At 44.2% G+C, this 24,954-nt stretch overlaps 1 protein-coding gene and 1 long non-coding RNA gene across 8 annotated transcripts in view; one reads left to right on the top strand and one right to left on the bottom strand.

The window, feature by feature from the left end:
• Positions 1-24,954, top strand: part of App (amyloid beta (A4) precursor protein) — a 222,590-nt gene that overhangs the window by 178,241 nt on the left and 19,395 nt on the right. For 6 of the 7 annotated variants that reach the window (XM_006522873.3, NM_007471.3, NM_001198825.1 and 3 more), the window contains one exon: positions 18,730-18,951. In XM_006522873.3, the coding sequence (XP_006522936.1) occupies positions 18,730-18,951 (222 nt within the window). Of the gene's footprint in view, positions 1-592; positions 11,680-18,729; positions 18,952-24,954 lie in introns of those variants that run through there. The other variant, XM_006522874.2, reaches the window with a different exon arrangement.
• On the bottom strand, positions 17,564-24,804 carry Gm10791 (predicted gene 10791). Its single transcript, NR_045889.1, has 4 exons — positions 24,263-24,804; positions 23,256-23,467; positions 20,122-20,232; positions 17,564-18,352 (listed from the first exon to the last, which is right to left on the bottom strand). It is a non-coding gene; the product is annotated as a predicted gene 10791 (long non-coding RNA).

The following is a 24,954-nucleotide window of genomic DNA, read 5'->3' as shown; positions in this document are numbered from 1 at the left end:
TTGTCTTCAGAGAGAGATGTTTTTGCTATTGTTAGATCTTTTTTAGGGGAGGTGGATTGGGAAAATGACTCAGTAGGTAAATCACAGGCTGCCCAAGCTTGAAGACCTGAGTTTGAATCTCTCTCCCCTCCCATGTAAAAATGGACATAGCATCATCTGTAGTCCCTATACTCCTACAGGAAGATGGGAGGCAGACACAAAAACCTGGAAGCTCACAGCATGAGCAATAAACAAGAGACCCTGTCTCAAACAGGTTGGAAAGCAGAGACTGGAGACTGACAACTGAGGCTGTCCTGGGACCTCCACCTACACACCAAGTTGTATAAATGCCTGTACTCACATACAAGCACATGTACATACATCATACATACTAATACTCTCTCTTGAGTGATGTTGCCTGTAAAACTATAGAGCTGTAAAGGATGGAAGATATTCAAAGACTCGGGTTCTCTCTCTCAGACCCCCCTTTAGGCTGCCTACCCCAGTGTCCTTAGACTTTAGAACAACCGCAGTACAAGGTGTTGGCTGTGAATACTAAAGTTCAGGAACTACCGGTGGAAATGGTTGGGCCTAAGAGAACTATGAGTGTGAGATGATCTGCTTTCTTCCTCCAGGATATTACACGTGCTCATGTGAGCTTAGAGCTCTTAATTTGTATGTAACTGGGTAAAGGGAGAGGACTATTTCCTAATGTGCTACCTACCATCTTCCCCTCGGATTTATTAGAGTAGGTGATGCCAGATAAAATGGGTTCAACCAATTCTTTGAGTTTCTGTTTGTTTCTCTGTACTTTGTCCGGAATCTTTTATCCAAAGTCCTTGGGATTGGAAATGTTTCAGATTTCAGAATTTTTCAAATTCGGGGCACAACGCTACCAGTTATAACTAGCTATCATCTTCAGTCCAAAGAGCTGAGATTCGGAATGCTTTGAAAGCTTTAGCTTTCAGAACATCCCACATGTAGAGTCTGAGAGCAAGCCCATGCAATATAGGTATTCAGAATATATCAGAGAGCAACAGTAACCCTCACGTTTACTACTGAAGACCAACCTGAGCCGTTTCCAGTCTGCTGCTGGCAATGTCTGTGATCCTGAGCAAAATGGGAGAAAGCTGTCTCAAGAAAAAGAGGTGGAAGCCAAGGGAAGGGCTTTGTAATGTGTTCAGGCCTATAGGAGTGCGGTTAGCGCTGAGCCTGTGTTTACATTCCCTCGTTCCCTTAGGCAGGGAGCCAGTGTCTTGCACTGAGTGTTTTGTTTTCTCCCACCTTAAGGAGAAGCCTTCTTATACCTAAAGCAGAAAGTACCTCCTTCAGGTGCAGGAGGGAAAACTTAAGCAATCTGTGGATTGCTCAAAACACAGTCTGTCCTTTGATAAACCAGGCATCGCCCTGCAAGTCAAACATTGTATGAAAATGTGAGAGGTTTGGCAGACTGTTCTCTTTGATGTGGAGAGAGAAAAGCTGGCTTCCTTTCCCACATTCAGCTCGGGTCTGCATCTACCCTGCTGCTAAGAGGCTCTTCAAGGGAACTTGAAAGTGGTGCCGGACCCTCCAGCTTTGCAGATTAAGGATCTAGGGTGATTAACTGATTTGATCAAAATCAGAGACTAAAACTGGTCAGGGGTCGAGGGCTTCTTCACATCTTGCCAGAGTTCTTCAGAAATCAAAGTGAGTTTTAAATACCTGGGGTGTGAATAAATGAGACAATTTTCTTCCATTAAAGAAAAGTGGCCACGAGGAATGGGGAACCCTTTGTAGACATCAGAGTGTTCAAATATGGCCTTGTGTCCAACACGGCCTTGTGTCCAACACAGCCTTGTGCCCGGAGCTTGCCACGAGTTGAAGCGAGCATCTAAGCTGGCAGGTTCCGGTCCCTCGGGAGTTCATCCTGTCATTTCTGCATGTCTGTCCCTTACTCCGCTGACAGTAAACAGTGTCTACATTTTTCAGGATCTTACTTCAGTTGCTGTAAATACTTCAACAATCTGAAAGTCTCATTCAGAAGCCACTTAGGAAGAAAAGTTACTCTCAGTGGAAATTGGTATCCTGGAAGTCACTGTGTCTCAATGCATACTTGGGACCAAGTAAAGTATAATGTGGAGGAGTTCTTGTTTAAAATACCGGGTCTTGAACTCTTCCTCACACTCAGAGAAATCAACTCATCTTCTACTTCAAATGATTCTTGAATAATTCAAAAGGTTTAATGTTTATATGTGCTAGTAAAAATACAAGCTTTTGTAGAAAATTGAGAGTGTATTTGTATATATCTTTGACCTAAAAAATTAAACATTATTAATGTATCCTACATGAAGTTAGACCAGTCTTTCCCTTCAGTCTCTGATTTACAGTGTTCTGACTTACAAGATTTTCTGACATTGTAGCGAGGAGAAAGTAATGTGTTTTGAATCATAATCCGTCCCCGGGTCACTACATGTGGTGCCAGCATACAGCACTGCGTGGCAGGTCCTTATCTTAGTCAGGGTTACCACTGTGCTCAAACACCATGGCCAAAGCAGCTTGGGGAGGAAAGGGTTTGTTTGATCTACACCTCCACTTCACTATTTATCGTCAAAGGAAGTCGGGACAGGAACTCAAAAAGAGGTAGGAGCTGATGTGGCGGCCTTGGAGTGGTGTTGCTTACTGGCCTGCTTTCTTATAGAACCCAGAATCACCTGCCCAGGGAGGGCCCCACCCCACCCCCATCAATCACTAATTAAGAAAATCTCCCACATACAGGCATGTGTGCAACCTAATCTTGTGGAGGCATTTTCTCAGCTGAGTTTCCCTCCTCTCTGGTGACTTTAGCTTGTGTCAAGTTTCACATGATCAAGATAATAATCAACAATAGCCCTCACTCTCTCATCTTGAGCTCTGCTGTTCAGTGGACTAGGTGCAGCCGTGGCATGTTTGACTAGGAATGTTGTGTGGAAGGACCATGAGGCTATATTCGCATCATGAAAGAACACATGTATTTCCAAGGGGCCACTGCATAAAATACTTCCGGGAGATGACATTTACTTTGAAGGTTGAATACAGCTCTGTTAAGTAACACAATGTTGAGGTTGCGCTTAACTTACCCAAGTCACTGGCATAAACTCCTTTTCTCTTTGTTTTTATTGTGTTCATGTGTGGGCACACGCACATGTCTAGGCCAGAGGACAGCAAAAGGTTTTGTTCCTTAGCTCTTTACACCATCTGTTTGAGGCAAGGTCTCTCTTTGGTCTGCAAGTCACCCAAATGGACTAGACTGATTAGCCAGGAGCCCCAAAGATCCTCCTGTCTCCATTCTGAAATTATAAACCCAACACCACACACAGCTATCTCCCTGTCTCCCTCTTCCCCCTCTGTGTTTTGGGGGGCAGGACAGGTTATATCCATACAACTCAGATCCTGTGTGTGTGTGTATGTGTGTGTGTGTGTGTGTGTGTGTGTGTGTGTGTGTGTGTGAGTGTGTGTGTGTCTGTGTGTGTCTGTGTCTGTGTGTGTGTGTCTGTGTGTCTGTGTGTTCTGACCACAAAACTCAGGTCCTTACCTCCTGACCCACGCACACCCCCCAAACCCGCCAACTTAACCACTTATTAACCTCAGTCACTGCTCTTGACAGTGAACAGTGAAAGCCTGGGGCTGGTGGGAACTTCTTGCCTAGATGCTGCTTTCCTTGGAAGTTCAGAGCCTGCTCGTCTCTCTGACAGATCCTTTTCCTCTCTCAGTCCTGACCCTTCGCTCTCCTATCACTGATTCCACCATAGAAATACTCCATGGAGGTGGCCTTCAAATCCAAGATGATACTAACTTCATCAGAGGCAAAAGAGAAGATTAATGCTATGCCCAGGGTGACCAGCATTGTAGAGGACATTCATCCGAATCTCGGACAGTTCACTGACAGCCTAGCATCCGCTCAGGAAGTATGTGTCCGATAGTGAACGGACAAAACAAGAACACGAGAAAAGCTATGCTGGCTGCCAACACTAGATGCCAGTCCCCAGGAGGGAGCTCACTGTGTCACACGGTCACATGTGTATATTTTAGATTACATAGGAAAACCCTCTAAACCCCTTTTGTGGTTTCCTGAAGTGACATGGACTAGAAATCAAATACCAGCTCTTCTTTTATTCCACAAACAAATAGACCACCTGATTGGACATGCTCCAGAAATGTGGGAAAGCTATCATTGGCTATTTTCCTTCAACCTGTGGTGAACAAGGCATGTGGAAATAGAATGCTTAAGAAGAGAGCAATAAAAATTAAAATCATTTCCTTGTCTTCTCTGTGAAGGGGATGTACGATCATTTCTCCCTGTTTAGATATCCAGGCACATGCCTGTAATCTCAATGGTTCCCAAGTTCAAAGGCAGGCTAGCTACATAGTGAGTCCCAGACCAGCCTGGGCTACATATTAAGACTCTGTCTCAAAGGAAATGAAACAAAAAGAAGTATGTTTTTCAAAGCCTTTTTCTTGCGTATCCAGAGTGAGCAGGATTAATTTACCCTCAGCCTGCAGCTGTCACCTTTCTTGAACACAGAGAAGAAAGGAAACAGAATCCCTTAGAGAAGACATTTAGATCTCTTCCTTTTGCCTCAGTCTGGCTAGAAAGGTGCAGTAGTGACCTGGGTTAGAGTTCTGTTCCCATTTGCCCTCTCCAGACTCTGTGTATAAAATTGATAGTGCGTACACATCACACACACACACACACACACACACCACCTGTTACCTCATAAGCGATAGTTTATTCTGAAGCCAAATGCGTCTGGCAGTGGCCTGGAACACAGATTTATTTTCTCCAAATTCCATGTTCCTACATGGAAGCATCTTATAGTAACCAAACAAAGAAAGCCATAAGTCAAGACACTCCGTAAAGGCATCGGTGGAAATATCAGGGTAGACTGGTTGAGGAAGAGCAGAGAAACCCCACCTGTAGTCCTCAGGTGCCACCTGATGACATTCTAAGCTTGCTGACTGGTTGGCTAACTCTAGTTTGTACATCCGGAGGGATTTACCTAATGGTCGAAAAGGAGCTGGGTCAGGTATAAAGGAGAACAGTACATGACTGCTGCAGGGGCTATTGAGGGCCCAAAGCTCTACACTTGCTGCCTTCCAGAGTTTCTGGTCTCTGTGGTTCTCATCAGTTACATGGGCTTACAGAAGGGTCAGTGGAACTTTCCAGAATCCCCAAGTGTATGTGTTAATTGCCTTGAGGTGCAGTCTTTGGGTGGCAGTTAGGATTGGGTTCCGTGTAGCTAAGATCTTCATATAGAAGCTTGCCGTGGACACTCTGCTCTGTGATGGCCCAGTGGGAGATCCCTTGCTACATACGGGTACCCTGCTCTCTCTTTTTTTTATGTATTAGAAAGAGAAGGATTTGTATGGCTTTTGCTTCTTTTGTTTTGTTTTGTTTTGTTTTGTACACTGAGAAGAAAGCAGTAGACAGAAACAGAAGAAGCCCCTGCAGAAACCCCCTTTATAAATTATTCATTCTCTGATCCTCAGTTATGACAGAAAATAGAACAGCCTCAAGCTTAGGGTAATGGCGCAAACTTATGATTTCAGCCACTCAGCATACTGAAACAGGAAGATCCTGGGTTCTGGGCAGACCTGGGCTACATTGTGAGATCCTGTCTCAAGAAAATACAGTGGTTTGAATAGCTTAAAAATGAAAGTGACTTTTCTCATGTTTTTTGGAGCTCGTAAATTCAAGATGATGGGTATTTAGGAAGGCCTTCTCAGTTTCTCCATGATACAATTTGTTTCATCGTATTGGGAGCAAGGATCCAGATGTTCTAGAGGCTGCCCCTGGGGAGTTCCTGCTATGCTGGAACAAAGAACTGGCCCAGGGACACGTGGACAGTGGTAGAAAAAGACATGATTTATTAAGAAAAAGAAAGCCATTTTCAGGATGGAACTTTGAGAGATTTGGACACAGGTGGGCCACAGTTCAAAACACTAACGGTCCTGGGTTCTTGAGCCTTTTTAGATCATGTGTGTAGCACCCACCTTCCCCCATCTTAGGAGATCACAGAGGTTTTCTGTGTGTGCATGCTGTTTGGTCACATACAGCCACAGGAAGTGGAGGTTGTCTTCCTGCCATCGGTTGCTTTCCTGTGCTGATCTTGATGTTTCTTCCCATAAAACCTGTCTTGGAAGGAGCAATCTCTCTGGTTTCTCCCCAGCCTCAGCATCCAGTCACCCTGGGATAATATTTAGCGTCAGTCTTCACCTTAAATGGCTCTTCTCAAGATGATGCCCTTGAGGGCTAAGGCCTCCATGGATTTCATCGGGGATCCAGTTCAGCCCACACCACTTAGCTGGGTCAGTCCTTTGGCTAGGTCTAATGTCCTCCCTCTCTGTTGACCCTTACCCTTTAGCCACTTACAGCGCATGTGCTCTTTATTCTAAAAGCTATACACAGAAGCCATGACATATAGTAGTACTCTTAATTTTTAATTTTTTGACATCTTGAATTGGAATAGAATTACATCAATTCTCCAACCCCTCTCAGCATCCCTCCCTCAATCCCCTTCTATGCTACCCCAGTCTTAGGTTGGTAGTCTCCTCTTCAAATCCAAAATAAATACTCTGGCCACCATTTTTTTTATGTTATGAAGCCTGAGAGTCACAAACAACCCAGCACTGCTCGCTAATCGTGCACTCCATGGCCCAATCTAGTCATCCTATAAAAACAACAGCATGACCTTCAGGCTTTTTGAAGATAGTTTTGTGCAGACCCAGTTTGTCCAGTGTGAGCCCTAAGTTGAAATCATCAGGCTAAATTGCACGGCTTCCTCCAGCTGTCCCGGCTTCTCTAAATGGAGTCCCTGGGCTTGAGTGCAGAGTGCAGTTCTCCTGCCTCTGTGATGGTGGTGTCATCACTCTGAGTGCAGTAAGATCTAAAACTCGCCTGGTATTTGCCACATGTCTTGGTGCCAGGCACAACTCAGCTTCTCCGGCTCCCCAGGAAGGAAGTGACATAGCCGCTGTGTACGAGGTGCTTGAATGAGGCTACTCCATTTTCCTGCTGACTTGAAGAATCTGCAGACACTTCCCCCAAATACTCCCATGTTTAAATCAAACAGCTACATGTCTTGAATCTTCACCCTACACGTGAAAAAAAAAAGATTAATTTCCATATTACGAAACTGTAAAAGGTTTTAAGCGCCTTTCCTTCCTGTGAGGCTGATAAAGGAGTGAATTTGTAAACTGCGGCTGGGTTAATTAGCCAGGGTTAATTAATGTTTACCACACTGGGACGATGAAAAGAGGTGTGTAAATGCACAGTAATGCGGGTCATTTTTCAATTTATTGTTGAAGCTTACGGTGTGTGTGAGTGAGGACAACATAAAGCGCATGCGTGTTTCAGAGGGCTACTGATGCTCTGCGGTAATTATGAGGCGTAGGCTTCTAAGTGGATTAATTACATGTTCCTGAAGACGATCACAGGCTAATAGTGTTTATTTAGGGACAGGCTGCTGTTTCAAGTTGAACTATTTGGAGAGCTGGGTGAGGTGAGGAGAGGCTAACTGTGTGGGCATGAAAACAGCATTTTAAAGTAACCTTTAAAAATAAATAATAGATAGATTTCTAGAGTCGTGTATTTTCAAGAGAGCCCAAAGAGTCTTAGGTGAAGTCCTGGATTAAAGCTGGGAAGTACAGATACTAGAAGCAGTTTGAAGAGATTGGAATATAATCTCCTATGAACTGGGTAGATATCCCTCAGTGTTGGGAGTTTAGGACCAGATTCCAGGACACGCCCACCTCAGGAATCCCCAAATTCATGGATGCTCCAACTCCTTATATAGACAGTTTGTATTTGTATAGGACTTATGAGCATCTTCTTGGGGGCTGGAGTGATGGCTCAGTGGTTCAGAGCACTGACTACTCTTCCAGAGGTCCTGAGTTCAGATCCCAGCAAGTACATGGTGGCTCACAACCATCTGCAATGAGATCTGATGCCCTCTTCTGATGTGTCTGAAGACAGCTACAGTGTACTTCCTGAGCATCTTCTTGTGTGCTGCTCATAAAACCTAATCCATTGCCACTGCTCAGTCAACACTCACTACCCTGTAATGTTTTGAAAACAGCATGGTAAAAGCCCTATTTGTGTTCAATACAGACACAGTGAGTGTTTTCCCATTAACTTTTGATCTGAGTGCCGGAGAGTTGGCTTAGTGGATAAAGTCTTTGCTATGAACACGTGAAGACCTGCGTTCTGATCCCCAGGGCCGTGTCAAAAGCAGGAATGACAGCATGCACCTATAATCCGGGCCCTAAATGATGGAAAGAGAAGTGTCTGAGGAATAGGACATCCTAGTGCTTGTGTGGGTCCTTTCCTGTCAGCCTTGAGTTCTTTGCATGCGAAGAAATTGAGTTAGTTATTTCTGGCACTGGTCTGGAAATATCGACAAATGAGTATCAGTGAGCTCACCACGTAACTCGTTTGAGTCTCCTTGTTCCAGATTCTTACAGGGATTTCTTCCCACTCCTCACCTCTGTGCACTGAGTGCCTTCCTGAAGGCAGGTCGATTCCACCCCTGGCCAAACCCCTAACGCTTAGCACTTGCCATTTCCAGGCTTGGATGCTATCTTACTTTTTCTGTTGCTGAGATAAAGTACCCTGACCAAAGCAGCTTAAGGGAGAAAGGCTCTATCTCCGCTTGCAGTCCAAGGACACAATGGATCAAAGCAGAGCAGCCAAAGCTGCAGGTCACTTGACATCCAGGACGAGGAAGTGGAGGGTGGTGATTGGTCGGTTCTTGTTAATTTCCCTCTTTGGCCTAGTAGGACCCAAGCAGAGAAAGGTGTGACCCACATTTAGGGTAGGTCTACCTTCTGTTAACCTAATGAAACCGATCCCTCCTAGGCAGGCATGGAGGCTAACTTAATCTAAATAATCCTTTGTCTCCTTGGTTACTCCAGAGCCTATCAAGTTGCCAGTTGGCGTTATTCTTCATCACAGTCTCCTGGGCCTCGTTAAGGGACCATGTGAATGAGTTTCTGCTGGAGAGAAAGGGCCATCGCCATAGCTAGGAAAGCAAGATTTCGTTAAAGACAAACAGGCCAGTGTACAGAAGAGCATACTGGATGTGTTTAGGGTTTCTAAAATATGCATACATTAGCATTTAAATGAGCGGTCATGCCTACAGAGATGTATTGTGTATAAGGAACATAGCCCTCCATTGTGATGACCTGTGTATTTAGGCACATTTTCCACACTGAGCCCTTATTTATCAGCATATCTTTTAGGGTCTCCCCATGAAATTGTCTACAGATGTTGGCATCTTCCTTTCTACCACGAGCTCACCATCTTTTGACCCAGTTTTTTCATCCCCCTGAATATAGTAGTTGTCCGTCCCTCATCAACTGGAACTGTACTGAGCTCTCTTCCTGGCCCAGCAGTGTGTGATTCCCATTCCATACATCTGCTGTGGTCTTGAGCAGGCCAGGCAGGGTTCTCTTCCAAGTCTGAGGGAGAGCACTTGAGAGCCTGGGCCACTGCATAGCTACAGTTGTATAAGTCGCACAGGACCCTGCTATAACGGACAGCAGTCATGGAAACCACAGTGAAGAGTTGTCTGCAGCTGCACAGCCATGAACAGCAGTCCTGTGGCCATGCCAGCATGGCCACCCGCCCCTGCTTCTCTCTCTGATGTGTTTGAAGACGCACACCATTGCTGAAGTCCAAAGCACGTGTGGCAGAGCCAGTCATGGGCTGTGCATGTGACTCACTCGCCTCAAAGAAAATGTTATGTCCATTTGTAAGGAGAGAGGTTGATTTCCTTACCAGCTGTCTCAGAGGTGGCTCGGAGCTCAAGTGGGGATGAAAGAACCCCAAGTAATGATGCCCAGAACACCCTACAGGAGCCGAGAAGGAGCCACGGGACTCCGGGCTCAATTAATTTTTTTTTTCATCTCTTACTCTACGTTTGTTTTTTTATTGGTCCACACTAAAAATTAGTTTTTCATAATAATAGATGGTGCTATTATAAATATTCTGACCTTTTACTTTTAAGCAAATATACGTCAACACCAAGTATTCCAAAGAGCCCCAGTAAAATGAAAATTAAGGATCTAACTGGAAAGATTTCTTCCCCATAAGTCCATATTTATATGTCCCCAAACCTAATAGTAGTCTCAAAGATGTCATTCTCTATGGCCACAGCCATAAAGATTAAATAAGAAAACAAGACGGGACATCCTCTTGGAGTTGGGGGAGGAGGTATGGGATGAGGAACAGTCAGAGGGTGGACTGGGAGGGGAGCTAATGACTGGACTGTAAAAAAAGATTCAATAATAATAATGATGATGATAATAATAATAAATAAGTAGATAAAATAATTTCTAAAAGACAAAAATGAAAAATAAAAATGTGAGTTAAATGTATAGTGGCCTCCTAGTGCTAGATTTTCCACCGTGTGATTCATTTTCCAAGCAAGTACATCCGTGTAATTTACACGTATGAGCATTAGAACTTCAGCCCACAGAACTTTCTTTCAAAGACCAGTGCTGTAGTGTGAAAACTCTGCAGTCAGGGCCCCAGGTGGCTGACATCCCAGGGGGATTAAGACCCCCTAAAGTGGTTGGAAATAAGATCGGGACCTTGGCCCAAGTTCCATAAATAAACACGGAAAGGGAAGCTTTTTAATCCTTTTGCCAAGGCCAGGGAGCCTGGCTGTGTTTTCATCTTGATTTCTGGCTAATGCCGGTTGATAGAACGGAGCTGTTTGATGTAGGAGTTTGAAAGCCACAAGGAAACTCCTCTTCAAGGGAAAGGCACTTCTTCTGAAACTTCAGTCTAGACCAGACGATGGTATTTCAGGAAAATGTCACTTGCAATAAGGAGTAGTTTTCACAAGTGATGCTCCGCCTTCTGTGAGTCCTCTCTGGGGACAGTTGCCTACCATAAGTGGACGGAACACACCCCCATTTGAAACTCTGTGGCCAGGAAACTTCTACACAAAAATAAACCTCGATCTAGACATGAGTCTGTACTTAGACTCTGGGCAATTCTCGAGATTGATAGTGTAGCTCCAGATAAAAGAGCTGCCTTAATTTTCTAGACGCGGAGGTTTGTGGGGAGAGCTCATTGCTAAGTGATGTCTATAGAGGTTTTCCCCCCAGTTTGGGAAACAGTCCTACAATGATCATTCTCTCTCAGCCACTGAGGTAACCTGATCACTCCACTTCATTTGGGCACAGAAAAGATTTGTGGGGCAGAGCCCAACTCAAATTCAGATTGTTTAACTTCTCTTAACTGTGAAGTAGGGTGTTGAAGCCTAGTGGGGGTTCCTATGGCAACCAAACAGCCTCCTCTTAGATTGGTTACTTTTCTCCTTGCAGAGACAACATCTGACAAGAACCAATTTGAAGGAGGAAGGGATGGGGTTTGGCTTGCAGTTTAAGGGGAGATAGCATGCCTGGTGGCAGGAGGCAACTGTTCACATAGCATCCAAAGTCAGGAAGTCAGGAGAGGGAACAGGAAGTAGGACTGGGCTGTTAAGTGTTCAAGGCCCACCCTCAGGGACTGACTTCCTTCTTCTGTGAGGCTTCACCTCCAAGAGTCAGCAAACTGACTCTTCCCTGAGAGCACCAGCAGCGATGAGCTAAGTGTTCAGGTCCATGAGGCTGTGCGGGATCATCCACGTTGATATGGCAGTTCCCACAGTATTTCATGAGATGGACATTGAAGAAGGGAAAGACAGTGAGTGTTCCTGGGGGAAAGAAACCATTGTTGGAAATGGAAAATCCAAACAGAACTGATGGACAACAGCTTCAGGCTCTGTCACACTTCCCTAATGAGCCTCTAGAGCTACACCTTTAACCTCTTTGGCCTAAGTTTATTGGGGGGGGGGGGAATAATAATCATTGAAATTATCTCTTTCTAAATAACATGAAAATTCTCATGGGCTGATGAGAGGATTACATTAGGAACTGGGGTCCTCAGGTTTCAGTTATAGTATCAGTTCTGCTACTCAATATGTATTTATCTACATATTATTTATTTTTGAGGCATATTCTCACTCCATATGTAGTGCTGTCTTGGAACTCACTACATATCCAAGCTGGCATCGAACTTATAGCCCTCCAGTTTCAGCCTCCCAAGTGCTAGTATTGCAAGTGTGGGGCTAGCACATGCCTTGTTTGTTGATTTTAAACCTTCTGAGAATGGATGTTTGTGCATTCTGTTCTCAGTGGGGGTTGCTATGGGTACCAAATGAGCCAGTGAGTAGCTACAAAGGCCACTGATGTGGACAGTGTAGGGAGGGTAGTGGGCCCCCCCCAGCCCCCAAGGTATAGCAGGACTTGAGTACTTGGTGGACTGGTCATGGCATTGGAGATAGCTGTGGTTTGTACGTAGTCAGAGTGAATACAGCAACCATAGGAAGATTCCATGTGTCCCTGCAAGTCAGCATCTCTATTAGCTGCTGCCTCACAAAGCCAAGCCAGGTCTGTCCAGCCAGGCTGGTCTGCGAAGTGTCCACAGTGCAGAAGTATCTCTCCTTTCTGGGAGGAGCCAGGAATGACGTGTGGCCTGGTGCTTTCTTGTGTGTACGTTCTTATTCTTGGAGACTAAGAAACATCAACCTATTCCCAACACATCTCTGTGCTTCCCCTTCCTGCTTAATAAATGATTTGGCCAAGAAGGAAATCATGGTTGTTTTCAGTTTTCCTGGGCTATCCTGGTACAGAAATGTGATCTTGAACGTTAGTTTTAAGGCAGCCAAGTGTTGGGTTTGAAAACTAAGATTTGCTGAAGGCGTCCTCCAGCGCACGTCTTCTCCTGGCAGTGGTGGTGCTTAGCTGAGTGTGACACACTCTCCGAAAACTGGTCTGTCTGTGATGACGGGAACTGAGGTCACTACATTCTTGCTTCTGCACTGCATGGCTTATGGCTCCGGTCCTCTCAGACTTCACCACAAGTGATGACTAGCCTTTGACAGTTGTCACCTGGGAGCCCTCTAATATGCAGATTTGCTACCTGTATCCAAGGAGTGGAAGGGGCACGAGGATTCTGTCTTTTCTCTTTCTGAGACAAAAGTTTGCTATGTAACCTAGGAGATCCTCAAACCTCCTATATACCCTAGGTAAGCCCTATACTTGAAATCCTCCTGTCTCAGCCTCCCAAGTGCTGGAATTATAAGCATGCTTTAGGACACCTGTAGGACAATTCTGTACTTCCAACAAGATCCCCAATGGACACCTATGTCCCGAGATTGAGTTTACATAACAGAATTTAAGTGATGGAGTGCCAGAGACTGTCACCCAACCTGGAATCTTGTAGATAAGGAATACAGGCTTAAGGAGTTTCAGAGGCCACGGGGACATTAATAACAGCATCACATTAATAGACTGAGCCAGGGGTTAGACATGCACAGGCTCTGGTTGGAAAATTAAATCTGATCTCATAGCTCTAGTATGGGCAAAATGCCTAGAATGGATGATGGCTGATTTCTAGTCAAGCTCTTTGATGGGGAAAAATTACAGACCTTCTTCCAGTGCACTTGGAGCCAAAGGACAGTGTAGGGAAGTAGCAGGCAGATATATAAGTATCTATTTAAAACATTAAAATCGGTTTTAGGAGAATCCTCTGTTAAACAAAATTAAAAAGAAACTCCCATTTTGGTGGAGATCAGAGATCAGTAATTTTTCACAGGGAGACAAAGAATCAAAATTAAGACAGGTATAATGTCAATAAAGATTCAGTCCTAGAAGAAAAACAGAGCAAGCCTGACAAACCGCTGGTTCAGTGGTCTAAACTAGCCCTTTAATAGCCTTGTTTGACAAGGTTAAGATAACTCCTCACTTGTATGAAAAATAAAAAATAAAAAATACTCAGTATGTCCAGTACACAGAAGGCATCAGTCTGTAATTACCAGTTATTATGAAACTTGTTAGAAAGATTGACTCAATGACTATAAATTTTATTTTTTAGAAACCTGAAATGTAGCCCTTAAGATTTTGAAATTTATTTGGCTGATGTGTCATTTAATAGTTATAAGGAGACTCTGGGATGGAATACGTAGGATTCGTGTCTTCCCTCCTCTGGCAGACCTTTATTCATGAGGCCCTTTCGCTAAAAACAAATGGCCATGGACATCTTTAGTGTCCACCAAACCAAAACTAAAAGTTTGAAATCATTTGAAGATGAAATCACTGTGACTCTCTCTTAATGTTGCTCTCTTTGAAGTATCTTGAATGTTTTCCACAATAGCTAACGCCCTCCCCTACCCCACCTTCCTGTTTACTCTAAGTTTGATTTGCCCACATAAATCATCAAAGCGTTTTTGAAAGAGGAAAGTGATGGGGTTCACTCTGTGTGTGTGTGTGTGTGTGTGTGTGTGTGTGTGTGTGTGTGTGTGTGTGTGTGCTAGAATTCACACCCATTATGTAAACCATAAGTGAAACATTACCATCACTGGGCTTAATTAAATATTCCTGCTTTAACCTTGAAAAACCCAAGTGTCTGGATATTACAGAAGATTCTTGACTGGAGTAGTACCTGATGAAATGTTAGATGGTAACAAGGTGCTGTCCTGAAGGGGAAAAGGGAGTCTTGGGAAAATGAATGTTGTCTCTTAGATTAATATAGCAATTGGTAAGCTTGGATATTTAAAGGCTTCGATGGTCCTTAATATAGGCCATCAAATTAGAATAAAATATTAAATTAATTCAAATAAAAGTATAACCCATTTGAGCCACCACGAACACAGTAGAAGATGGTTTCTGGTGGCTTTGCCTCACCATGGGATCAAAGCTCAGTGACACAGTCACTCTGGTCCCTGCCTTGTCGGACACAGGCACAATTGCCCAGCGTCAGTGCATTTCCCAGCGGTAAAATCCTGAGCCCTTAATCACAGAGTAGCTGGCTGTCTTGAACATTTTATGATCATAAAGTAGAGTCCTACCGTGGTAATGGCAATCCTTTCGAATTTATTCAGCTCTCTGCCCTTAAGAGCAGACTGAATTCCTTGTTCTAAATGGCATTGCCACAAGTGGTTATTTTTAAATTCCCTACGTTAAATTAAGATAATAATATGGATCCCTGCTACTTGTGCTAAGAGATTTTTCTCTCAGCTGAAAATGTCGCTTTTCTTGAAGATTTCAACTTTTCACATAAATTTCCTAATAGTTTTTTTTTTGTTCGTTTTGAGGTGATGCAGATGATTTTTTTAAATGTGTAAGAATGTTTTGCCTGCATCTATGTATTGGCACTACATATGTGCCCACTATATGTTTCAGAAGGTATCTGATGCCCTGGAACTAGATTTGTAGATGGTTGTGAGCTACCATGTAGGGGCTGGCAACTCCACCCAGGTCCTGTGCAAGAGCAACCAGTGCTCTTAACTACTGAGCCGTCACCACAGCTCCGTCCCCATCGTGTGAATTTGTGTGCTGTTCACAGCAGTGGGCTATGTGTCTTGTGTCTATTTGGAGGAAATATCTTGCCAACAACTTTAAGGATAAATGAGACAAGGGTGCCACGTTGTCTTTGCCTGAACTTTCCGGGACCCTGTATGCAAATGTATCCAAATATAAGATCTTCCTATGAGACGGACATGTGGTCTGGTCTGCGCTCTCTCTCTCTCTCTCTCTCTCTCTCTCTCTCTCTCTCTCTCTCCACCTGCTCTAGTCTGAGAAACCCCTTTTGGGGTGGGAGTGGGCAGTGGTGGGAGGCAATGTCCACTCTATAAGGCTGGTATGGTTACAAATCAACCTCTCCAGATGCAAGGCTTATGTTTGATCTGCTCCGCAAATAAGCACTCCCAGGATGGTAACCCACACTGTTCAATACCACAGCTCCAGAGGGATGCTGGAGACGGGAAGGAGTTGCAACCCACAAGGCTGGAGATATGCAGGGAGCTAGGGACACTGAAGGGCCCTAGCATCTTGGATTAATTCACTACACAGTGGAGACTATTGAAATGAGAAGGAGTCTTGCCTCAGTATCTGGGAAGGATCTAGGGAAGGCAGTCAAATGCAGATTGGTAAAGAGCAGCGATCAGTCAGTTCATATTGCCTTAACAATATCTGAGCTCGATGCGGTGGTACATTCCTGTAATCTTAGAACTGGGCAGTGGGGGATTATGGGTTCAAGGTTATCCTCAGCTACATAGAGTTTGAGGATTCCATGAGATATGAGACTCATGTCTTCAAGTAAAACAATAACAACAAAAACCAACAACCAGCAATTTATCACATTTATATAAATTTATAACTAGGCAATTTATAAAAAATAAGACTTTTGTTTCTCGCAGACCTAACTACAAGTTTAAGAAGATGCTGGAAGCTTCAGTGTCTTAGAGAACTCAACTTTCCTCATTCAGAGTGGGGACTTGTTGTGCCCTCCAGAGAGGACAAGCCCTACTCCATTAATAGCAGTGAGAGCCTTCACTTAATCCCATCCCCAAACCCCACACAACCCTGTGTATTGTTACTTCTCCGGGGAGTAAGTTTCAATACGTGAATTTTGAGGCATATTCATATGGTAGCAGGCAGTAAGTCCACAGCTACACTTCATCAAAGCAAAACTGAGGGGAGGTCACAGAACAGGGAGACGATTCAGAAGCGGACATTCGAATGTTGTCAGTATTGTTAAGTATGTATCGTGGATAGTTCTGAGGCTGAGAATGTATCGACGCTAACTGCCACGGGAAGGCAGGAGCGAAGAGAACCAAGTCTGTAGTCCAAGAGGAAGGCTCAAGCATCATATACCTTCCACGTTGTCAGAATAAAAGAGTCAGTCATGAAGAAATACCATTTCAATGCTGTCCACATGAAGGAGATCTTTACACCTTCAAGCATGGGTCATTTTCAAAGGAGAAAGTTGGAGAAGGAAATGTGAGAAGAAAAGGTTAAGGGCACAGAGCTTGCTTATTTTTTCTCCTTCCTTCCTCCCGTCCTTCCTTTCTCTCTTCCTAAGGACCGGCTGACATTTTCAGACATTATGAGGGAACAGCAAGACAATGAAAAAGTTTCAAAGTCCAGGAAAAGCGTGGTAATAAATGCCATAGAGACCTCAGGCATCCAAGAGCTCCCTCCTGGTTCTTGCCTCTCAAGGTGGACGTGTGGGCATCGATAATTATTCCAAACTATCTTGACTTCAGGGTATTAAGTGCTAACCAGTCAAAGCATAAGATTTATATAAAAGAAATGCCCACTTAATTTATTAAATCAGACTTTGGCCAAGTTACTGGCCATTACCTGTGACTTGATAAGACATGAAAAAGTCTAGGAGAAGTCTAATGAGGGCCTTTTATCTGTGTGGGAAAGGTCATTGCAAGCATCAAATATTGAATTTTAGATCAGTGCCACACTGAGTAGGTATATATTATAACTCAAATTAGACTTCAAAAGGACTAATTTGCTAGGGGTTCTATCATTTAAAATAATCTCTTGTAATAAAACTGACTCTACAGGAAGATATTAATCGCATACTTTAATGCTGTCCCTTCAAATTGTTTTAATGGGTACACATTTGAGCGGAATATTAATTTTTCCAGTAAATTGGCTTTTTTGTCAACTTAAAAGAGGATTGAAAGGATGATAGTAAAATGTTACAAGTCAAGTATAAATCCAGGTTTAATTTTCTTTATTTTCTCCAGCATTGATATTAACTAGTGATGGGCTTGAAATATAATTCAGTAAACTGACACAGGCGTGACTCAGTAATGACACACTTAATTAATCAAGTATTAATACCATATGATCAATGGGCCTCTGATTTTTAAAAAACTATAGATAAAATGTCAGGGGAACTTTTTGTAAGATAATAGGAGATTCACAAATCATCTGTTTTGGGGGGTTTTGGTGATGGTGGTAGCAACTACACTCATTATATTACATTCTGTTTTTCTGTTCCCCTGGTAAACTTTTTTAATAATGAAAGGTGCAATTGGAGGATTTCTTACTGGACTCTCAGATCTTTGGGTAGATCAGCTATATTCCATAAGGTTGATTTTTTTTTTCCTTCGGGGAAGATAGAAGCTACAGAAAACAAATTCAGGGACTTTCATCTCAGGTCACTTATATGATCCTGAGAGGAAGAGATAGGAGATTAGCTCAGACAGTGAGCATTCTTCAGGGTCCTCAGTGACATGCCTTGAAGGACAAAGTGTATGTTTGTAGCTCTGCTGCATCTGGGGAAGGCAGCTGTTTTCAGAGCAAAGGTCACGGTGACTGAATGGAGCAGGAGGCCCGTTTGTAATATTTTCTCACCCATCCACATCTGCCCGGAGGTGGGGGTAGACAGACGCTATATCTTGGTTCCCAGACTGCACCTCCATGCCTGCTGTTAACACTCTACCCCGGTCCCACATCATAGCATGCTGTAGAATCCTTCATGATCACTGGATACATGGGGAGTCTGTGGAAAGGAAAAGGCAGTTAGTTCACCCTCCAGGTCTTCACCTCTGGAGAAGAGAATCAGCAACAAGATCAGCCAGTCTCGACAGGCTCAGAGCAGTCTCGACAGGCTCAGAGCAGTCTCCACAGGCTCAGAGCAGTCTCCACAGGCTCAGAGCAGTCTCCACAGGCTCAGAGCAGTCTCCACAGGCTCAGAGCAGTCTCCACAGGCTCAGAGCAGCCCATCGGGTCAACCACTAAGCTCTGACTTTCCTTAAGGTGCTTCGTTTTTTACATGTTAGGTGGTGCCAAGTGACACCTCGTCACACACGGCATGTAGTCAGTAGGAATGGCCGCTGTAAGCGTACGCTAACCGAGGACACACTGGCTTTTCTTTAGATGAGCTGCTTCAGAAGGAGCAGAACTACTCCGACGATGTCTTGGCCAACATGATCAGTGAGCCCAGAATCAGCTACGGAAACGACGCTCTCATGCCTTCGCTGACGGAAACCAAGACCACCGTGGAGCTCCTTCCCGTGAATGGGGAATTCAGCCTGGATGACCTCCAGCCGTGGCACCCTTTTGGGGTGGACTCTGTGCCAGCCAATACCGAAAATGAAGGTAAGAGTCCCTACCTGGAGCCAAAAGCCTTCTGGGTGGGTGTGGCCTATGTTATAGGTCCCCATGGTAACAGTTGCCTAGAGTACTTTTGAGAGAAGGACCTGGTGTGTGGCAGAGATCTGTGTCACCCGCAGGGATACCACTCCTATAGATTAGAGGACTCACAGTATATGCTGTGATTGCCCCATGTGCCGTCTTCATCTCTACATTTTAAAAAAGGTAACAAAAATAAACTAGTACTTTTTATTTCTCCTTTCCCTTTGTAAATTTACATACATATTTACATAGAGAGAGGCACACACCTACCAACTGTCCAAGACTGGCATGTACAATATAGGGAAACACCATCTCAAAATAAAAGTGCATAAGGAAACATAGATCAGGTCATGGATGACTGTGGAGGTGGGGGGCGGGGTGGCAGAGAGAAGGACAGACAGAGACACAGAACTAGAGACGCACATCTTTGGACTCCCAGAAATCCACCTGCCTCCTCCTATGTTTGGGAATTTAAGACACTGGGAAATAATTATTTAAACATACTCTCACTGGGAGTTATTTTATCTCTTCCATGAAACCAGGATTTGATTTGCGCTTCTAAGCTTTTGGCCCAGAATGTCCACCTTTAATGAAAAGGGTGACCAAATTAAGGGCAGAACTTGGTCCCCCAGAGAGAAGGTTTGACAGGGCCTTGTACAGTAGACAGACGCTGAAATAATCCTCCTCAGCCGCCGATTCTTACTGAAAGAATGCAGCGAACGCAATAGAATGAGTAGAGTGAATGAAGCAAGTTTACGTCAGAACTAAAGAGAAATGATTTCTCGATCAACGAATCTGCACACCTGGGTGATGTAATTCTTTCAGGGGGGATTATGTTAGGGCTTCTATTCCTGCACAAAATACCATAACCAAAAAGCAAGTTGGGGAGGAAAGGGTTTGTTCAGCTTACACTTCCACATTGCTGTTCATCACCAAAGGATGCAGGACTTGAACTCATACAGGGCAGGAACTTGGAGACAGGAGCTGATGCAGAGGCCATGGAGGATGCTGCTTACTGGCTTGCTTCCCCTGGCTTGCTCAGCTTGCTTTCTTATAGAAGCCAAGACTACCAGCCCAGGGATGGCACCACCCACAGTGGGCCCTCCGAGCCTTAATCACTAATTGAGAAAATACCTTATGGATTTCATGGAGGCATTTCCTCAAGGGAGGCGCCTTTCTCTGTGATAACTCCAGCTTGTGTCAAGTTGACACACAAAACCAGCCAGTACAGGGACTTAGAAGAACCTGTTTAGGAAGCAACAAAATAACCTGTTAGCTTATTTTGCCATTTTTCCATGTTCAGTACAAATTGCATGCACACAATTACCTTGATTTCTTGAAGCTAAGAATGCTTTCCAAGAAGGCAACAGTATCTGCCTGGGGTTTTCCTCACAGTGCAAAAGCACTGAGCAAACAGGGTGATGGTTGTGTTTGGTTGGTTTTTGGTTTGTTTGTTTGATTTTGGTTTTGGGGTCTTTGTTTGTTTTTTGAGGCAATATCTGTCTATGTAGGTCTGGCTATCCTGGAACTCACTTGTAGTCCAGGCTGGCCCCAAACTCACAGAGTTCTACCTGCCTCTGCTGGGATTAAAGGTGAGTTGCCACCATGCCCCGTGAGTGAGCAGTTTTTGAAGACAGGCTGCGGAAATCTGTGTATACACTTTTTTTTTTCACAGCATAACAACCCAATTTGTTTCTTTAATCTGAAAAAACAAAGGCAACTTACAGGTATAATTATATTAGATACTATACAGCATCAACATTATTTATGGGATATAAATAATTGACTTTCCCACTTGTTAAAAGAATCCTACCAAAACAAAACCAAAAAGAGTAGGTCATTTGATTTTCTATGCCTCATGGTTATTATATAGATACATTTGGGGCTCTAAAGTCATTGTTACCCCGTACATAATCTGTAATAAGATGAGTATGTAAAAAAAAATGTACAGCCTCATTTTCTAAGCTCAGCGCACATGAGATTGGCTCTTCATAGTAAAAGCACATACTGTGACAAGCACATGTGACACAACACAGACACAGTCACTGATACTCTTGACAATTGCCAAGATGTCCAGGCAGAGCCTTGATTTAAGTGAGTCTGGACGTATGCTCAGTACTCAGTGCGATGTAGCCTAGCCTTTAACATCCAAAGCAGGCTTTCTTGTTAGAGGTGTGCTACTGGGGCTGGGGAGATCACTCAGGAAACTGGTTTTGCCTGGCAAGCATGAAGACCTGTGTTCAATCCCCACCACCTATGTAAAAAGCAAGGCTTGGTGGCTCTGGAAAGGTAGAGAGAGATAGACCCCTCAGGCGCGTTTCCCAGCCAGCCTAGCCTACTTGGTAAGTTCTTTGCCACTAAGAGACCTTGTCTTAAAATTCAAGGTGATGGTGCAAATAACATGTACACACACATACACACAAGCACACACGCAAATCTGCTAATGATTAACAGCAGAATGAGAGCAGTAACAAGAGAGGGCAGGAATCTAGTCGATACAAAGGCTTATGCAGAACATGTGAACCATCTATCTATTCAGTCTGCAACAATGCCAGCTTAGCTTTATGCCCCAGGGCACATGAGTCTTCCTGATCTCTAAGTCTTGAAGTATGGGTCTCACCTTTATATACCCAATGCCCCATTAGAACAGGTATTTTGAAAAGCCTTTTCAACAATTAATTCGTTTTGTTGTTGTTGTTGTTGTTTGTTTGTTTGACTTTGATGGTCTGAGGGGTGAACCTAGGATTTGTGGGTGCTAAGCCTGACCTCCACTATGGATGGTAGCCCCCCAGCCTATGACAGTTCATCTTAGAATAAATGGGACTGGCAAGGTCTTCCTGGAAAAACAATGTTGCAAATAGCAACAATGTTGCAAATAACAACAATGGTGCAAATAGCAACAATGTTGCAAATAGCAACATTGAAATAATACAGCCCTCCCTGTATTTACTCAGTAACACACACACACACACACACACACACACACACACACACACACACTAAGAACTGCAGGGGTTGGTTGGTTCAGTAAATAAGAACAATGAATTGTTCTCCAAACATGAAGTCCTGACTTTGAATCTTCAACACTTTCATTAAAAAAAAAAAAAATGGCTATACATACTCCAGTATTGGGGGCAAACATAGGTAGATTCCCCTTTTGCCCCCCAAAACTAAATCCCACATGGCAGCATATATCATATGTGTAACTCCTGTATTGGAAACAGACATAGGCAGATCCTGAGTGTTCATGGCCCAGCCAGCCTATATGAAACTGCAAGCCCAGGCTCAGTGAGAGACCCTGTCTCAAGGCAGCAAGGTGCAGTGCTAGAATGAGATACGCTAAGGCCTGCTCTGCAGTGTGCATGGACCAACCAAGTGCACACACAGGCACACCTGTGTGTACACACCATTCATGACATGCACACACAACACTATGGAGCCATACTGAATTCATAAATTCAGAGCTGAAGTGGGTTCTGGATTTACATTACCATTAACCCCTTACATCCAGTGGGAAGTTAGAGAGCCGTGTAGGGTGTGGGTTGCTGCAGTGACCCTGTGTACTCCGGCATTCAGTGACCTGGATCCTCACCCCCACTAAATGGCAGTCATGCCTCTCTTTGCTTAGTCTAGGGACTAAACACCACATTCCCCTTGGGAGAGTAGCCAGGGCTCCTAATGGTCAGGTCTGACGTTCCATTACAGCTCTGCTGTGTGACTGCTCACGTGACTGAGCCTCTCCAGCCACTGTCCAGCCTGAGATAATCTGTATCTTCGTTCCTTGCTTAAAGGCAGTTTGAGAACATTTTCGTGGAGAGCTCTTTAAAACACCTTTTCAATGGAGCTGGGTCTTGTTGGAGCGGCGTGGTCATTCTCTGTCCAGATGGCTCACCTTGCGCCTAAACAGTATGCCCTTCAAATGAATAAGTAATAAAGGCATATGATACAGTGTTCCTGCTGTGCATTCCCCATGTTCCCTGTTCTCCCCTACACACACCCTGAGCTACTAAAAATACCTACAGCTCTCAAAGGATTTCCTTTCATTGTCCATGAGGCCCTTCCCAGCATAGATTCAAATGCTTACCAGAAAGGGCCTGATTTTCTTCAACAAAAAGAGTCAAAAAAAAAAAAAAAAAAAAAAAGAGTCAAGACCAGTAGATACCTGGTCATTTAGTTCTTTTACATTGAGAAAAGAAAAAAAAAAAGAGTTAAGAATGTGGATGGCTCTGATGAGAGTATTTTCAGGACACGTCAGGGCAGTTACTTACACAAATGGATTCAGACGTTGAGACGGTCAGAAGGCGAGACCTGCACAGGATCTGCATCGAGTGAAGAGGTGATCATACGTGCCAGCCCTACCTCAGAACTTTGGCAGTTGATGGCTGCTGCGAGCCAGGGAGTCAGTTCTCTCCAAAGATGCGGTCCGCGGTCCAGTAGATGGCTCTCCACCAATGTGCACGCTGGCGGTGCTGAGTGGACTCTATGGCTGAAGGAAAGGACACAGGAAGTTGGGAGGGAAGAATGGAAGAGGGTAGAGGAGGAATTGGGGATGAGGGAGTGGAGTGGGAACTTTGGTCAAAGCACAGCGTGTGTATATATCCCAAATTCTGAAAGGCAATATAGGTAGACAAGAAACAGAATTTTTTCATACCGTAAACAATATCATAAAACAAAATTTTCCAGTCAGGGAAATTTGTCAGAATTGTGTTCTTACCTCAGTAGAATGAATAGCACTTAGAATAATGTCTCTCTACACACTAGTAATTTTCATCATTAGCATAATACTTGTGGGTGAGGAGGCAACCAGCTGTACACCTTGCCTGTGCACCACAGGTACAGGTGCTACCCTGAGCCAAACGTACATTTTCTGAGGTGTGACTGTCAACAGCGAGGGGAGCTTCGTTTGGCCACACCAGCAACCGCTGCACCAATTAGCTCCTCGGCATCAAGACATTTAAAAAAGTAGAGTCACCCTCTTCGGCTAACTCCATTTTACAGGGGTCATAAAAATCACGGTTCATATTTGCGGTGAGAAATGAGATATAGAGAAACTGTCCATGTCATTGTTGAAACAGACAGGGCATTCAATAAATGGAAGCATACAGCATGAGAACCTTCAATGTAATCAATGTAATCAATCAAATATCGCGAGAAGCTTCTGAAGTGAATTTTCAAAACAATCAGTCCTTACTGCAATAAAAAGACCAGGTGCTGTTACCTTCCTTTTTCCATAAGAGGAAACAACCTCGGTGGCTGTTTGGCCACAGTCACACACCTTGACACCGGTTCTGGGTTTCTTCGATGCCATTCCTCCACTTCTTTCTAGACCACGTTGCCAGTTTCCACACCAGCAAAGTCAGGACCGCTTCAGCCTCCTGACACGCCCAATTCTCTTAATGCGCTCAGAAGCGCAATTGGCCCATTTTATGAAGACAACTCTCTGTCCTTCTGTTCCCTGCCGCCATTCTTATCAACTGTGCCATCCATTCAGAACGGATTTGGGGTTGTGGTCACTTTCGACCACTTGGCCTGTGAGCCTCTGTAAGCTAAATGGTTGAAACTGTGGGTCCCCAAGGCTCCCATCAAACTCCCGCTGGCTTCCCTCCACCACTACGCTCAGATTTCTTTCTCTCTTTTACACTTGCCAGACCTGACCCAGGGGACTTCCTCCTCCCTTGCCTTCATCTGCCCTTCAGCCACTTGTTAATCCTTAAAGCTTGGTTGCCCTCTCTCTCCCTTCCTTATTTCTTCAAAATCCAGTCTGAGCTGAGGGAAGTTGTTTTCTGACAAGGGACAGAACACCGCCTTGGGAATGCCAGGCGGTGCAGAGTCACCGTGGGGATTACCGCGCTTAGACGTTGTTTTCTTTGGATCAGTCCCAGAACGCGTACAAAAGGATGATTGTGACTGTCAGCAGATATGACAGGAAATGGTCTCATTTCACACAATTCAGATGAATGTCATCTG

This window comes from Mus musculus, chromosome 16, assembly GCF_000001635.26.
Source record: "Mus musculus strain C57BL/6J chromosome 16, GRCm38.p6 C57BL/6J".
NCBI classification, from domain to species: Eukaryota; Metazoa; Chordata; class Mammalia; order Rodentia; family Muridae; genus Mus; species Mus musculus.
This window is presented reverse-complemented; position numbering and strand designations above follow the sequence as displayed.